The sequence below is a fragment of the Mustelus asterias genome, chromosome 26 (assembly GCF_964213995.1).
Source record: "Mustelus asterias chromosome 26, sMusAst1.hap1.1, whole genome shotgun sequence".
NCBI classification, from domain to species: Eukaryota; Metazoa; Chordata; class Chondrichthyes; order Carcharhiniformes; family Triakidae; genus Mustelus; species Mustelus asterias.
The window spans coordinates 9500804-9518336 of NC_135826.1; the positions used below are offsets into that span (position 1 = coordinate 9500804).

The 17533-nt window shown below is 42.9% G+C and overlaps 1 protein-coding gene across 2 annotated transcripts in view; it reads left to right on the forward strand.

The window, feature by feature from the left end:
* Nucleotides 1–13724, forward strand: part of LOC144479462 (endophilin-A2-like) — a 123714-nt gene extending 109990 nt beyond the window's left edge. The window contains exons 8-10 of one of the 2 annotated variants that reach the window (XM_078198152.1): nucleotides 2641–2768; nucleotides 9553–9609; nucleotides 13303–13724. In XM_078198152.1, the coding sequence (XP_078054278.1) occupies nucleotides 2641–2768; nucleotides 9553–9609; nucleotides 13303–13499 (382 nt within the window). In that variant the 3' untranslated portion in view covers nucleotides 13500–13724. The remainder of the gene's footprint in view (nucleotides 1–2640; nucleotides 2769–9552; nucleotides 9610–13302) is intronic. The other variant, XM_078198153.1, reaches the window with a different exon arrangement.
* The last annotated feature ends 3809 nt before the right edge of the window (nucleotides 13725–17533 follow it).

Sequence of the window (17533 nt, forward strand, 5' to 3'; positions counted from 1 at the left end):
GTGGGGTTTGCACATTCTCCCCGTGTCTGTGTGGGCTTCCTCCGAATGCTCCGGTTTCCTCCCACAGTCCAAAGATGTGTGGGTTAGGTGGATTGGCCATGCTAAATTGCCTCTTAGTGTCAGGGGGGCTAGCTAGGGTAAATGCTTGGGATTATGGCGATAGGGCCTGGGTGGGATTGTGGTCGGTGCAGACTCGATTGGCCGAATGGCCTCCTTCTGGAGAGTAGGATTATATGAATACAGGCAAGTTACCCACTCAACGTGATTTGGTTTTATCTTTCACAATGTCGCAATCTAGTGTGTTTCCCTGAGTAAGGGCAGGAAAGCAATGCCAGTTTTTCTTTTGCAGTATCCTTTAGACTGTTAGCTCAATTGGCAGGGCTTTTCATTTAGTGAGCTGTTCAGCAACAGGTCCCGCACAGTTCATTTGCCACACTGGCAGATCGAAGCTTGGATTTAGAATTGGCCTTTGGTGATCCTGCGTTGGGAAATGAAAAATCACCTTTTGCATCTGATCAGTAATCAGGTGACCCCTGCAGAAGTATGAACGACAGGTGAGGCCAAGGTGGCTGTAAATACATCCATGGAGCCTATTAGTACTAACTTTTCAAGCTCGTGGGCAAAGAGTTTCCAATTGAGCAAGGTTATAGCAGCCATGGAACTGTACCCCAGTATATGTCAATGCTGTATGGAAGAGAAAATGAAGGTTGATGGCAATAAAAGGATTAATCGAGTTTGCTAAATTATTATACAGGGCTTGAGTAATTTTCATAGAATCATAGAATCTCTACAGTGCAGAAGGAGGCCATTCGGCCCATCGAGTCTGCACCGACCACAATCCTACCCAGGCCCTATTCCCACAACCCCACACATTTACCCTGCTAATCCCCCTGACATTAAGGTCAATTTAGCATGGCCAATCAACCTAACCCGCACATCTTTGGACTGTGGGAAGAAACCGGAGCACCTGGAGAAAACCCATGCAGAAATGGGGAGAATGTGAAAATTCCACACGGACAGTGACGGTGAGGCCAGAATTGAATCCGGGTCCCTGACGCTGTGAGGCAGCAGCGCCAACCACTGCCACCGTGCCGCCCATATATTTTTGACACCATATACTATAAATTCCAGATTTGGAAAATGAGAAGTGATGGTTTGTGGCTGAGACCTGACTATTGAATAGCATTATCTCTTTCATAGTTGCTAAATTTAATTGGCAGGTTGTTGCAAAGATGTATCGACCAAGTTGACATAATTCAATTTTTATTGATTATATGTACCATTGTGCAGTAGAGATTGGAGTAATAATGTAAATTTTGATCATGTTCCTTGCAATTTAATTCCTGCGAGTGCCAATTTAGCAGCAGCATCATAAAACCTTTTATCAAGCTTTGATTTATATGAGAAAGGATTTCATTGTCTTATAAGTCACAAATTATTGCAGGCAACTTTCAAAATTTGCAAATAAAAGCGAGTGAAAACTGACTTGTTTTAACATTTGCTGGTTCTAAACAAAATGTTCTTCAATAATGCAACCATAGTTTGAACTCATATCCAGTAACCAACTGCTGGGAAATGGTACCTGGTAAGGAAAGGATCACACTCCTGGCTAGGCCCCTCTCATGGTTGAATGATCTGCAGATGCTCAGTCTTGGAAGCATGGAACCATTGGGGTGGGGGAGGGGTACAGATGATCAGGTGGAAACTTGGGCTGTGCAACCACATTCCAGACCATCTGGGCACTCCCAAAACAGAAGGAGGAAACATAGAAACGTAGAAGATAGGAGGAGGCCATTTGGTCCTTGGAGCCTGCTCCACCTTTCATCACGATCATGGCTGATCATCCAACTGCTTTCTCCCCATAACCTTTGATCCCATTCGTCCCCTAGGAATTGGAGGAACAAGACAAAACAGACTGCATTTGATTTTTCTTAAGTTCCAACTATTCAGGGTGTTGGAGTTCACTAGGTCTTAAGTCTTTGTAGTCTTAAGTAGATTAACTGTATGTATTAACTACAAGAATTATACAGATATCAAAGGGTCGAGTTTGGAGCTGTCTCCATGCTTGCTTGTGTACATGGCTCTGTCCAACACCAGACTGACCCACAGGTGTGGGTCATGTGTTCTCTTACATCCCTGTGGATGGTAGTGTACTCAGTCCCACATTAGCCCTATATGTGCCTGACTGTTATACTGAACCAATGATTATTAAACTTGTCTGAACAAAACCACAGTGGGAAAAGTCCAAGCTGATGAAAAGCTTAGCATCCCCCTGGTGAGATAACCTATCGCAGGCTTAACAGTAATTTGGTAGACTCATTGTAACTAAATTGCAACATTCCAGTTTTTCTTCCTCGGGCTCAGAGCAAAAGCATATCTCAAGTAGGCTTTCAGCTAATCAGATTTATGCTACCAACTCCATTTTTGATTGATTTATTATTGGCACGTATTAGTATACAGTGAAAAGTATTATTTCTTGCACGCTATGCAGACAAGTAGTACAATGCACATGTAGGATTGGTGAAGCAACGTGGTAATGATGTATTGTGATGATTCTATTATACAATGTGGAGAGTATTAGTTACATATTAATTTCATAATTAATTGTGCACTTGTCTAATACTAATTGTTACAACGCAGAATACGGGATGCATCGGGTCGCCCCAAACGTGAATATCAACCCAAACCTAGAAGCACTTACACTGAGTATGGAGACACAGATCATTCCAATGGAGGCTTCTCCTATAGCGGGTCAACAAAATCACAAGGTAAGTAATTTTTTTGTTTGTTTAATCAGTGAGCTATGAGATGCCACACACATCAATGCAACTAGATTTTAACTAACCAGTCAATCCTCCTCCAAGCGCTTCCAAACCACTGCTTCCTGTCGTGCAAATCTGTTTGTTTTCTTTGAACTTTGGTAAAATAAGAGAGAGCGTGCTGAGCAAATGGAGCATACAGTTCCATGTAGCAGCAGAGTTTATATTGAGGTGGGTCAAGTTAGAGAGGCTTGCAGCCTTCCCTGGCAAAGCCTGGTAGTGAACCAGACAAACCAGGATTCTCCTAGATTTGATGCCTCTTTGAGCTGGGATATCCGATCTGTGCTTGAATGGCAATTGAGGCACTGAAATTGACCTCAACTGACCCAAGCTAGGAGGAGAAAAGATTAACCAAGATTACTGCTCCTGATCAATAAACAGGGATTTCCTAATGAAAAGTGTAAATCCAGGTACAAAGTGCACTCAGGACCAGGTTAACTGATGCACTGTGTAGTCAAACAGCCTTGCTGACGCTAGCTACCTAGATTTGTGCGTGTGAAGAGCAGCCATGGGTAAGATACTTGAGAGCAGTCATCATCTATGTAACTTTGTGAGAAGAGGGGAGACACAAAGGAGAAAGCAAGAATTGAAGAAAACTCGCAATACCCAACCAAATCCAGAGTTACTGAATGGACTGTTCATGAGGCCTGCGGCTGGGTGTTGGCCTCCACTACAAGCAGCCAATGTTTAATAAATAGGTTATCTTTGCCAAATCTGAACTTTGCCAGAACTTCAGATTTCAGATTATGATTCAGACACTGATATGTCCACCCCTGAATAATCACTGACCCTGGGCACAAAGATCAAGGCATTTGCCAGCACTAGTATGAACTGGGACAAGGGAAAGAATGGAAGAGCGATGAACTTTGGTTGCATTTAAACTTTGTAGGGTTGTCTTGGCCACCCACCTCAGCTGGCAAATTTATTGGTGAGCTAGCAATATTAATACAGCATAAAAATGACTTCCATTTCTTTATTATAAGTGTATCCATCGGTTTGTGCTAACCAGCTCGGGACAGTGAAGAACTCCTCTCTGGTGAACTCATTAGCATTGATCGATCTTTCTTGCTCTTGAACATACTTCCTTTGCTGTCGAATGCAAGTCTAGTTTAACTTCTCTTCCCTGAAGAACAAAATGTCTTTTCCATCCATTCATCCCATTTCTGAGATTATTTTCCCAGCTTGCTTGTAATATTTATCTAATTCTTTAAATTCACTTTATCTTTAACTTCTGAGCTTTAACTGAGCTACAAGTTCATGTCCGTTTACAAAAATGAAATTTATTGCAATCTGCCACAAAAATGAAATCTCATCTCCCAAGTGTTGCAGCCTTTACTTGTGAATAGGACGTTGCTACTGCAGTTCACATCTGCACAACAGAAAGAAAGAGAAATGTGTAAGTTACTTGAGGGCTGTACCTTAACAATTTTCCCTCACTGAATCTTTTTTTTTGAAGAGCCAATGTGTAACTGGTCCAAGTAGAGCAGAAGGGTGAAAACAGAAAATGCTGAAAATACTCTGTTCCTCTCTCCACTCGTGCTGCCGTAACTTGCAGAGTTAATGTTTCAGGCCTGTGACCTTTCATCAGAACTGGGAAAACGTTAAAAATGTAATAGGTTTGAGGAAGGACTGGGTGAGACAGGGAAAAATGGTCTGACTGATGGGCTGAAAGACAGGTGAGATTGAATGACATAGAACATAGAACATAGAACATAGAACATTACAGCGCAGAACAGGCCCTTCGGCCCACGATGTTGCACCGACCAGTTAAAAAAAAAAAAAACTGTGACCCTCCAACCTAAACCAATTTCTTTTCGTCCATGAACCTATCTACGGATCTCTTAAACGCCCCCAAACTAGGCGCATTTACAACTGATGCTGGCAGGGCATTCCAATCCCTCACCACCCTCTGGGTAAAGAACCTACCCCTGACATCGGTTCTATAACTACCCCCCCTCAATTTGAAGCCATGCCCCCTCGTGCTGGATTTCTCCATCAGAGGAAAAAGGCTATCACTATCCACCCTATCTAAACCTCTAATCATCTTATATGTTTCAATAAGATCCCCTCTTAGCCGCCGCCTTTCCAGCGAAAACAATCCCAAATCCCTCAGCCTCTCCTCATAGGATCTCCCCTCCATACCAGGCAACATCCTGGTAAACCTCCTCTGCACCCTCTCCAAAGCCTCCACATCCTTCCTGTAATGTGGGGACCAGAACTGCACACAGTACTCCAAGTGCGGCCGCACCAGAGTTGTGTACAGTTGCAACATAACGCTACGACTCCTAAATTCAATCCCCCTACCAATAAACGCCAAGACACCATATGCCTTCTTAACAACCTTATCTACTTGATTCCCAACTTTCAGGGATCTATGCACACATACACCTAGATCCCTCTGCTCCTCCACACTATTCAAAGTCCTCCCGTTAGCCCTATACTCAACACATCTGTTATTCCTACCAAAGTGAATTACCTCACACTTCTCCGCATTAAACTCCATCCGCCACCTCTCGGCCCAACTTTGCAACCTGTCTAAGTCTTCCTGCAAACTACGACACCCTTCCTCACTGTCTACCACACCACCGACTTTGGTGTCATCAGCAAATTTGCTAATCCACCCAACTATACCCTCATCCAGATCATTAATAAATATTACAAACAGCAGTGGCCCCAAAACAGATCCCTGAGGTACACCACTTGTAACCGCACTCCATGATGAATATTTACTATCAACCACCACCCTCTGTTTCCTATCCGCTAGCCAATTCCTGATCCAATTTCCTAGATCACCCCCAATCCCATACATCTGCATTTTCTGCAGAAGCCTACCATGGTGAACCTTATCAAACGCCTTACTAAAATCCATATATACCACGTCCACTGCCTTGCCCCCATCCACCTCCTTGGTCACTTTCTCAAAAAACTCAATAAGGTTCGTAAGGCACGACCTACCTGCCACAAAACCATGCTGACTATCACCTATCAATTCATTACTCTCCAAATAACTATAAATCCTATCCCTTATAATTTTTTCCAACATCTTGCCGACAACAGAAGTGAGACTCACCGGTCTATAATTCCCGGGGAGTTGACCGAAGAGTTAGTCTTCCAATGCCTTCTGACAACAGAAGTGAGACTCACCGGTCTATAATTGACCGAAGAGTTAGTCTTCCAATGCCAAAAGGAATGGTGATGGTACGACAAAAGATGTGCCGAGAGCAGAGCAGGTGGACTGTTGACAAAGCCAAAAAAAAGAGAATAACCCAAAACATACAAAGAAAAGGAAACAAAAAGGGTGCCAAGAATATGGCCTGAAATTGTTGAACTCATTATCAAGTCTGGAAGTTTGTGAAATGCTGAGCTGCTGTTCCTTGGGCTTCTGTTGAACACAGCAGCAGTGCAGTAGGCTTGAGGACAGAAATATCAGTATGAGCTCTCTCCTGCTGTGAACTCATACTGAGCACATTTGCTGTCGGCATATTTTTCTTTGCTTCTTTTCTTGCCTCATCACAGACCTTTTTTTTTTTTTCTTGTTCCCTCCCCCCCACATTCCTAGCTTAAAACCTGTTACATTCTAACCTATCCCAGCTGTTCCCAGTTCCAGTGAAAGGTCACCAAATTCTATTTCTCTCTCCACGTATGCTGCCATAACCTGTTGAGTATTTCTAGCCTTTTCTGTGTTTATTTCAGAATTCCAGCATCTGATATTCTGCTTTTCTACAAGATCCCTGGTCTGTCCTGAGTTAGTATTTGAGACCAGCAGAGTACAAATAAGTAAATTTTGGGCTTGCTGAATCTTGGTTGTGGATCTGAGATTTCTGTTTTGTGGCAGGGATTTTAAAAATTGCCATAGTTCTTGGGTGCTTCTTGGTGATCAGCTTTTATTTGCCCTCCTTCGTGTTTTGGTAGTTTCTGCACTACTTCACGCTCCCTGCCTCTGAAATTAAGTCCATCCTATTTAATGAAGCTGACATGTGTGGAAACTTTCAGGTTGTGGCCACGCAGTGTAGAAGGAGCATTGTTCCTGGTACTTAACTATTTTTCATGTGTGAACCTGAGCAGTGAGTATCAATAAGCTATTTGATAATGGAATTCATCACAGCTCAACCTGCTCTTGTTCTCACTCAGCATCTCCATGTCCAGTGTCAAGTATTGCTTCCTTCCCCCACCATGAAACCATGGTCAGAATTTAATGTCAGCAGTGTAGGGTCTCACATGCCAGCTGAAGAACCAGCAAGAATCTAAATCAGGTATTTAACTGGCCAGCAGTGGGGCCTTTCCCGGAATTTAGGACCTCGGCAGCTGCGGACCAATCAGGCTGGGAGCTCTCCATTGCCTGTCAGTGCTACCGGGAATGGTGGCTATTGCCAGTCATGCTTCACCAGAGACTTAGGAGATCCAGTCCTGCGGTGAGACACCACAGAGGGCAAGAGGGCTCGCAGAAGGAGGTCATCAGTTACGGGTGGGGAGAAGGAAGTAAGAAGAAATGGCAGGGTGTGGCTCTTAGCAGGTTCCCACCTTTCTCGAAGCAGGTCCTTCAATCAGGCACTGAGTAACTTTAAATTACGGACACTTTGGGAGCCCGTCAGTTTGCTTTTCAAGCTTCCAGAGTGGCAATGCAGCAGTGGAATGAGGCCCTTAAGTGGACAATAATTGCTCACTTAAGGGGCCTCAATTAGCATTCAGATGGGGAGGCCAAGCGTGGCCCTCCCTATCCTGGACTCAGGCAAGAAGAGTCCCCACCTGGCACCATGCTACCTGAATAAATGCTCCAAATTTGCCAGTGGCATTCAGTTCTGCCCCATGTTTCTAACAAGACAGGAGTTCCACAGTTAGCAAGCTATTTTCAAGTGCATTATAAAGTTCCACACCGTCAGTATCTTCCAATCCTTAGTTTACTCAATAGTTCCTGTTTGACTCAGCATAGAGGAAAAACAGGCATCTTTTCTGGCTACGAGTTGTCAGCCATGAAACATTAATGCTATTGAAATGCTTTGTTACAGACGAGAAGACTCATAGATTTGCTCCCTTGCCTGTGCTGAATTAGTTAAAGTTGGACGTGGTGGCACTGATAGTCCTACATTTAAGATTCCTGGGTTTGGGAGGGTAAAATGATTCCCACTCCCAATCACTATCTTGTGACTCTCCTGTTGGAAATCAGTCATTTGGTACCAGCTCTGATGCTTTCCACTGTCATTTAGCCTGCCAGCACTTACTATAAAGGCTTGGCAAAGTACCAGGACTGCTGGCGCCAATATAACCATAAATCAGCCAGAGTCAGCAATTGCATGAGCAGGAGGAAGAAAAATAATAAGATGAACATGCACTGTTAAGGTCGCATAAAGTTATGTTGTGGGCTGGCAGTATTTTCAGTAAGAACTATTGCCCTCAAGCTAATTGAAAGAGTGAGTGCACATCTTTTTGTAGGCCATAACATTTCTTTCCATTTAACAGAATTAGCAATCTGTTTGTTATATTGCATCCATATACTGCCCTGTTAGTAGCAATTCAGATGCTACTAATGGCTAGCCATAAATTCCCCTCACACGCTGCTGATCTAAGCATCTACACATACAGTTGCTGTTCATCAGTGATGTTACCAAGTTCGTTTGGTGCTTTAGATGTAATGTTCAGTAACAAAAACAAAATAATGTATGCAAGTCTGGGCAGTGCACTTCTTGTGCTGAACCCCTCAATTGCTCTAGCCCCTGTGAAAGGCCCGTAACCATCAGTATCTGACCTTGGTTTTATACTGCTCAATGTGCTCTTTTCAGACATTTTATTATATTCAGATTGCTGAATTGGTAGTGTGAACCTTTGTATCAATATATAAAGAGGCAATTTAGAATTTCTTTCTCCACACAAAAACATATTACATGGAATGCATTATATCCAGCTGTTGAAACAGTTTGTCACCTTTAAGAGGGAATGCAATCACAATTGAAAGAGCAGAGAAATGTCATTGGAGTGGATCCCTCTGATCAGAAAGTCGTCCTGATACAGGCCTAATGCTGTGTCGAATTTCTACCATCCTTTGCTTTCCGCATAAAGGTGTTTCGAAGGAAAAATGGTGTGTCCCTCCAGTATACAGAAGTGAATGTCAGGAGCAGCCCAGTATTGTATAAATCCCACTCTCGGCAGTTTTTAACTTTAATTTTGATCGCAACAACGCAAGAGATAGGAGCAGACCTTTAGGCCCATCAAACCTGATCCTCCATTCTGTACGATAATGGCTGATCTTGGATTCGGCTTCACTTTCCTCCTACTCCCCAAGGGACCAAAAAATATGTCCACTCCAACCTTAAATATATCCAATGAGGGAGCATCCACAGCCCTCTGGGGGTAGAGAATCCAAGGATTCACAACCTTTGAATGAAGAAGTGTCTCCTCATCAGTCCTATTTTGGACCTTGGAAGAATTTTGATGGGAAGTGGAGTGAAGGATGAATGAAGAAAAGCAAGAGCATCTCCACACTGTACAAAATCTGTGATATACAATGACTGCTTTGACGGCCTCCGTGAAGGTACAGAGAGCCATGCAGCCATGTCAGTTCAACAGCAGGATGGTATAGGATTCAGGTTGAGATAGATGAGAGGAAGGTGTAACTAATGACTTCATCAGTTAACAAAGCTTTCATCTTTAGTAGTCAATCAACTACCATTGATTGATAATAGAGAAGATTTATAAGTTATATCGAATTTATTTTTAATTTTTACATTAACTTCCCCAGGAACAGCCTCCTTCCATTCAGACAAGCCCAATAGGACACCAGCCAGTGGATCTCCCTGTGAGTAGGGTAGCTAATGCCCAATTTTTAGTTCTGATGGATAAAAAGACATCTGGTACTGTCACAATTTAGAAAGGATTATTGATCAGATGTTTAATTGCGATCAAAATTCAAAGAAAAATATTTTTTTTAAAAAAAATGTTTAGTCACTGAAAACAGCTGGAATAATCTGCGCATCCCAATCATCCGGTTTTAGGAAGAGCTGTTTGACTGTTGAGTGTAAGAAGAGGTTTTTTTTGTAGTGATTGTATCCCTAATATCAGCTCCCTCTGCTGTGCATCAATGGTATTTTCCTCTTCCTGTACAGCAGTGCGTTCCAAACTTCCCTGCCAATGGAATGCTACCAAAAGCAAACAGGCCAGGGGGTCAATTAATCTGAGCCCATGATGTTTTTTGGGCTGAAGTCCCATTTTCCTGCTTGCTTCCAATTCTCCATTAGCATTTCTCTCTTTCAACATCTGTCTAACTTGCTGTTTGTTTTGAGATGTTCAGATGTAAAGAGAGCACACTCCTAACATTTCTAAAGTGGCCCTAAACAATTGACACCAACTTATTAAGAACTGAGAAGCACTTGCAAAGTTCACAAGCTTGGCTCTGTGGACATAAGTGATTGTCAGTGATGGACAGTGTTGTCAGCAGGGAGCTGTCCCTGCTTTGTCTTGAACATGTGTCAATAGTTGCACTCATCCCAAGTGCGATCGTTGATCACCACACTGGCTGACATTCTGTTTTCACATTATGAACTCAACTGATTTCCAAATGTATGTGACCTCCCAGTTTGAGAAGCCACTGATGCACACCATATTCATCATTCTGCTGTAACTCACTATTCAAATATTTACTTTTTCTAGTGCATACGAAAGTTCTCTGAATCGGACTTTTTGTGTTTCATTAATGGAATTACCTTTCTGGCACTGCACTTATTGGAAAATGATTTGTCACATACGTTAAAACAATTATAACTAACCATTAGACTTTAATCTGGAGTCATCGTGTCTGCCTTTGCTGTGCCTGTATGTGTTGGTGATTGAGGTGTACTTTATTTAATCTGAAGTTGTCACGTGAAGGGCGGCACAGTAGCACAGTTGTTAGCACTGCTGCCTCACAGCGCCAGGGTTTGATTCCCAGCTTGGGTCACTGTCTGTATGTTCTCGTGTCTGCGTGGGTTTCCTCTGGGTGCCCTGCTTTCCTCCCACAGTCCGAAATACGTGCTGGATTGGCCATGCTAAATTCTCCCTCAGTGTACCCGAACAGGTGCTGGAGTGTGGCAACTAGGGAATTTTCACAGTAACTTCGTTGCAGTGTTAATTTTGATTTGATTTATTATTGTCACATGTATTAACATACAGTAAAAAGTATTGTTTCTTGCGCGCTATACAGACAAAACATACCGTTCATAGAGATGTAAGCCTACTTGTGACACTAATAAATAAACTTTATAAACTTTGCATTCCATGGCTCATGTAGAAGCTTTAATATAATAAAATATCCCAAGGTACTTCACAAAATGAGAGTGAATGAATGCTGAGAAGCAGTAAGTGGAGGGAACTAAAGGCTTTCTGGATACTTTTGAAGGTGGACAGCTATGCAGCCAGGGACAAGAGTTGTGGAATAGAATTATGCTTGATGGCTGCAGTTGTGTCTGCAAGATGAAGAACAGATTGAGTGAGTGTTCAGTAGGCAAGAACCTGAAGAGCAGATGCAAACTGGTACAACGGCCAGGGTGGAAGTTGGCTGAATAAGCGGCTGAAGCTTACAAGCTTGTAAGCGAGTATCAGAATTTAGAATCAGTAAGTTGGACAAAATGAAGACAGGACAAGACGATGAGAATAAGATTGATAAATGACACGTGCTCTTCAGATTCTTGTCTACTGAACACTCGCTCGGTCTCCTCTTCACCTTGCAGACACAACTGCAGCCATCAAGCCATAATTCTATTCCTCAACTCTTATCCCTGGCCACATAGCTGTCCACCTGCAAAAGTATCCAGAAAGCCTTTTCCTGCAAGCCTTCAGTTCCCTCCCCTTACTGCTTCTCAGAATTCATTCACTCTCATTTTGTGAAGTACCTTGAGATATTTTATTATAGTAAAACGATACAAGATTGAATACAGTTTGAGGCATTAGTCAGCATTTCTGTAGGGTGGAAATTAGTGGAATTTTGGGGAGCGGGAAAGAGAGAGCTTGCGAGGTGATGAAGCATGGGTGAAAGTTGATGAGGATAACTAGAGATGGAGGCAGTTTCTAAAAAAAAAAAGGTTTCCAGTTAGTGGTTTATGCTTCTATATCCTTGTTCTAAGCAGTGTTTGGATGTGAGTGAGGTGCCTAAATAATACCTCACTTCCCCTGGCTCAAGGCAGTGAGGTTTGTTTCTGCGTGCTTACTGATGTGGTACAGACAGACGCTGAGGAAACTAGACCATTCTCCTTGTGTAACCCACTTTACCTATCCAAGTATGTTTAATATGGTGAATCTAATAGAGTGGTAGAAAAGTTTGAATAACACTGGTTGCTCAGAGTTTCATCATTCATGCCACGACAGGTGGCCTCTGCCACAGTGCACCCAACCAAGTGCCCCTCTGGTGTCAGATGCCCTTTTAGCTCGCTATCATTGGATGTGGTTTTCTCGAGTAGATTCGCTCAAGCCATGCTGTGCAATGTGGCAATGTTCACATGAATCTATTGTACTGTTTCAGCAACTTGGCTCAAAATGTTCTTTTCCCCCTCAAAATTCCAATGCTTTGAGAGTCCAGTTTATCTTAACTTGATTATTTATTTTGAACTCCTTAGTGGATGTTTGGGAAGTGTGTCTCAATACACCCCAGGGGGGAGAGAGAATTGGTGCTCTGGATTAGCCTGGCGTCGTGGAGTCAAACCCTGCTCAGATTTTAAACATTTCTCCCAATGATTCCAAATTTCCAAAACCATGTTGCCAACGGCTTTATTTAATTGTCTGACATTAAATTCCTAGTTTGAAACGTTTTATTCCAACTTTTTGAACAAGATTAGGAAGTCTTTACTTTTCCCCTTTTCATTTGTGCTTTTTCCACCTTGATCTTGGCTTCAAGACTTCCCTCTTCCGACCAAGAGAGCAGATGCTTTGATTTCTGCCTGCACCAGGCTGCTGTTCAGTGAAGTTTCCTGACTCCCCACCTAAAGCAGCTCAAGGGAAATTAGGAAATCAATGGAATGAGCAGATTGAATCCATGTCACTCTTTAAGGTTCATCGGTGTTCCAGTGGGACCTATTTTCCTGCCTCTTCACCTCTTAGCTCCAGATGTCCTTTACACTCCAGCTGCACTTGCTGACCTGATTTATTGTAATCTCTTTCTAATCTCTAGGAAGGTAAGTTCAATGTTCGCCTTTGTTTCTGATCTGTTACCTATCTCAGCTGAGCTTTAAGTTAGCCTCGGTGCTCCTGGATTTTGGCAGGAAAAATTAGCAAGTGTCCCTGCAGCTGACAATTATGCAGTAACTGAAATGTGGATTTATGTGGATCTTGGGTAATGTCTCAATCAACAAGCCTCCTGATCCCCATAATCTAGGTTTGCAGGCAAATCATGGCGACTTGGGGTCGTACCAAAGGGCAGTTGATATTCTGGAACCTTGCCTCAGCAAGAGTCAGTGCTATCAAAAGAGAGAAGGAAGGGGGGAAAATGCTGTTTCACTCATACTGTGTTTTGTATTGTGTGTAGCGCACCTAGACCAGCCATGCTGCAAGGCGCTGTATGACTTTGAGCCAGAGAATGAAGGAGAGCTTGGCTTCAAGGAAGGCGACACCATCACATTGACCAATCAGATCGACGACAACTGGTATGAAGGAATGCTGCACGGCCAATCGGGATTCTTCCCTGTCAACTATGTTGAAGTGCTGGTCCCATTACCTCAGTAAAGGTGCTGAACTGGACACCACATACAGATGTGGAAAGAGGGAGACTTTCAACATTCCTTTTAATTTAAAACACTAGTCCACTTCCATGGGTTGTTTCTCACAGTGCAGTGTTACATTGCGTGCAATGCATCATCATTTTTTATTTTGAATTGACAAATGTTTCTCTGTGTTAAACTAAGTTGCAGCTCCAGTTACTCTGCATGTATTGCGATATGGTTGTGAGAGGTCAGCGTTTAGTTCAGTGGATTCTTTTCTGTAAGCTGTCCACTTCTAACAAAGTGAAAGGGCTGAAATTAGGCATTTGCTTTGCAGAAGAAATAGCTGTGACAGTGTTATTGCTCCCAGTGTAGGAGGTACTCTTTCTACACTGCTCATCCATAAATTAGTTTCTATTGCGCAGTTAGTGCTGTGGAAATCACATGATCTCAGATCATGAACATCACCTTCATTTTTAAAATGTTTTTATGATTGCTTTGGTTCCCAATTCACACTAACATGGGGGTTATATTGAAATAATTCACACTGCACAAGGACTTGGGGGTTGCACAATTGGTCAGACACCAGCCTTTCAATTCTGGCACCTGGATTCACATTCGGCCTGAATTGATGGGGTGACTGGTCTCCTCTTCTGCAATCTAACAGGATCCTGTATGAAATGAGCTTGGCCAGGCGGAATCCAGTTTCATACAGCAGTAAACTGGCAAACTCCTTCAACAGGGCACAGGATGGCTGTGGTGGGGATTGGATAAATGTCATACTAATGCAGTCACGGGATGCTGTTCCAAGGTTGGGGCCCGGTGAACAGTTGGAGCCTGGGAGAGAGAGCTTAACCTTGCTGCACCTGATTTTGTAACGTTGGGTGCCTGAAATGGAAGTGTCCCATTCCCAGAATCTGGTACTATCCAAGTAGTGGTGTCCACATTGCAACTTAAGCCTTTGAACATAACTGGCTTACTTTGTCTAACCCATCACTGCCTTCTGTTTGTCCCATGTTTACATTAACAATCCACTCTGGAAGTTTAAGATGTGAATCAAAACAGGACTTCTGTTCCTCTCTATTGTAGATTATGTTTTTTAAAGCATATCCTGTCCGCTGGTTCGTGACAGACGTGCTTTTTCCTCCCTCGCAGGTGTAGTTAGCAGGGAAACGTTTATGGTTCTGTTCAAATCAATCCCCAGCTTCCCTAGAACAGGGAGAACAAGCCAAGATCACTATCCTGTTGGGAGAATATGTTTGCAGTGGATGGGGTGAGGACAGAATGGGATCATGCTCTGCTGTGGTAGATAAATAGTCCATTGACATCAATGAAGAATAATAGCACTTTGGGTGAAATACTAGAAGGTGCCTGATGTCCTTGGAATTGAACCCCAGCAAGTGTCAGCACTTTGAAGGAGGAAATGAGGGAGGAGACAAGCTTTAAAAAAAAAACCTCAACATCTTTTCCACAACACACCCAGCTATCTGGTGGTTCATAGTTTTAGAACAAGTGAGGGTATTAAAGCATTGCCTGCCATTGTTGTGTGAAAGCTGTAAATAACTAGACCAACTGGTTTAGAAGTACAAGTTTAAACAGTACCTCATTTCTGTGAACCACTTTTATATTGAAGGGAAGATCCTAGTAGAGAACAAGTGTTAAATCCAATATAAGGAGGGACAGCTAAAATTGTCCACCTGCCAGCCTCTGTTCATGCTCCGCCTGGGAGGCATTCTGCAGCATAAATGAGCTGCTGTACACACTGTTAGAAGAAGTACTGTAAATGAACCACCATGATTGTCTCTTGAGATACAGGATGTGCCTGTGAGGTGCTTTCTCCTTCTGCCTCCGCAGCCAAAGCACAGGTGGGGAGAAATGTCTTCCCGCCAGCCTGGACGCAGCTGGCTCAGGCCACTATTTTTAGTCTTGCTTGCAGGTGGACTGAACTCAGCCCCCGTCTCTCATCCATCTTCCAACCCAAAAAAGGCTATTATCAAATTGCTGGCCTGTTTTTAAAAAAAAAACCTTTTCACTGGATGTTGCCTGCAGTTAAAACGGTAAAGTCACACCTGTAACATTTGAACAATTTGCACATTGAAGCTGGTGCTATGAATGCCATCCTATCGTGAAACATGTTAGATCTGGAATGGCCCCAGATCTGCAATATAAAGAAGACACAATTCAGTCTTTCAGGGAAGTGACGACAGTAAGTAAGGGGCTCCTGTTGCACATTCTTTGACTTCCCTAAGCCGTTATCCTGTTGCTGCTGCATCTGTTTTATAGATCCAAAAAAGGATGTGTGCAGTAACAATTTCAAATCCCAACTCGTCCTTCACCACCTGCTGTCTCTTAGCAAACACATAGATAACTGGAATGAATATTGTTTTCTGTGAAACTTGAATTGTTCCCACTGTTGTTTTCTATGGTATAACCTTTAGCTCACCATGTTCAATGACGAGCAAGTTCAAGCTTCCAGTAACTATTCCTGTTTTGACCTCCACGATGTTGAATGATAACCTGGTACAACATGTGCAGTATGTATCTGGCAGGTATCATGCTGCCGCACTCTCATATTGACACTAGCTCTTTAACACTAATCATGATGTACCATGTATCTGTCTAGTACTTTTTGATAGTGTTGTCAACTCATCGTGAACATTAGAAGATTGTGACCGTACCTGTACTAATGCTTTATGAATTTGATCTATCTTTTGATAATTATAAGAGCCATGGGCTTATAACTCAAAATATGTATCTTTTTTACTGTTTAATCCTGCATGTAGATTTATGTTTAGTACAATTATAAACTATGTAGTGTTTTGTTCAGATTATGTAAAGAATAAACAAATAGCAGGTGATATGAGTTGGGATTTGCATAAATCTAACTTTTTTTGGGGAGGATGTTTCAGAACAAAATGTCAAACATGAAAGATGTATTTAACTAACTTTATTCCTCACAAAGCAGTGTGACTTAGTGTGTGGCATCTTTGGATGGTGGCATTCTTGTCTTGACTTGGCGCTTAATCTAGGTTGATTTACCAGTGCAGTATTGTTGGAAATGCCGTCTTTCAGAGGAGTTGTTTACCAACGTCTGGTGCCTGCTCCTGTAGACTTGAAAGATCATGTGGCACAGTTTAAAGAAAGGCAAGTTTTACACTGTCCTGGTTAGCATTCCCTGTCTAGTGATTGCACTGGAGGGGATGCAGAGGGGATTCGCCAGGATGCTGCCTGGGATGGAATATTTAAGTTATGAAGCGAGGTTGTGTAGGCTTGGGTTGTTTTCTGTGGAGCAGAGAAGACTGGGGAGCGACCTGATTGAGATGTACAAGAGTGTGAGAGACATGGGCAGAGTGGATAGGGAGCAGCTGTTCCCCCTCGGTTGAAGGATCAGTCACGAGGGGACATAGGTTCAAGGTGACAGGCAGGAGGTTTAGGGGGGTGTGAGGAAAAACATCCTTACCCAGACGGTGGTGACGGTCTGGAATGTGCTGCCTGAGAGGGTGGTGGAGGTGGGATGCCTCACATCCTTTAAAAAGTATCTGGATGAGCGTTTGGCAGATCATAACATTAAGGGCTATGGGCCAAGTGCTGGCCGATGGGATTAAGTGGGAGTTTCTAATGTGTTGGCATGGACTCGATGGGCCGAAGGGCCTCTTATGTGCTGTATGATTCCAATGTCACTACAAACAGAGCACTGGTCATCCATCTCATTTGTTGTGTGTAGCATCTTGCTGTATGCAATTGTCCTCTGGCTGCGAACAAACGATGATGTGGAGATGCTGGCGTTGGACAGCACGGTAAGAAGTCTCTCAACACCAGGTTAAAGTCCTACAGGCTTATCAGCACTTCATAAACAGTTATTGTGTAAAGCACTTTTTCATATCTTTAGGATGTCCTGTGGTATACAGTAAATGTATGCCCTAAGAAGAGAGTGAGTTATTTGCCATGATACATACATCCCATGAACTAAATAGATGAGGTTCAGTTTGAAGATCACAAGAGGTGCTAACTCCTGCCCTTTACAGTGAGAATTAGTACAAGTACTTGAAGCAAACCTAA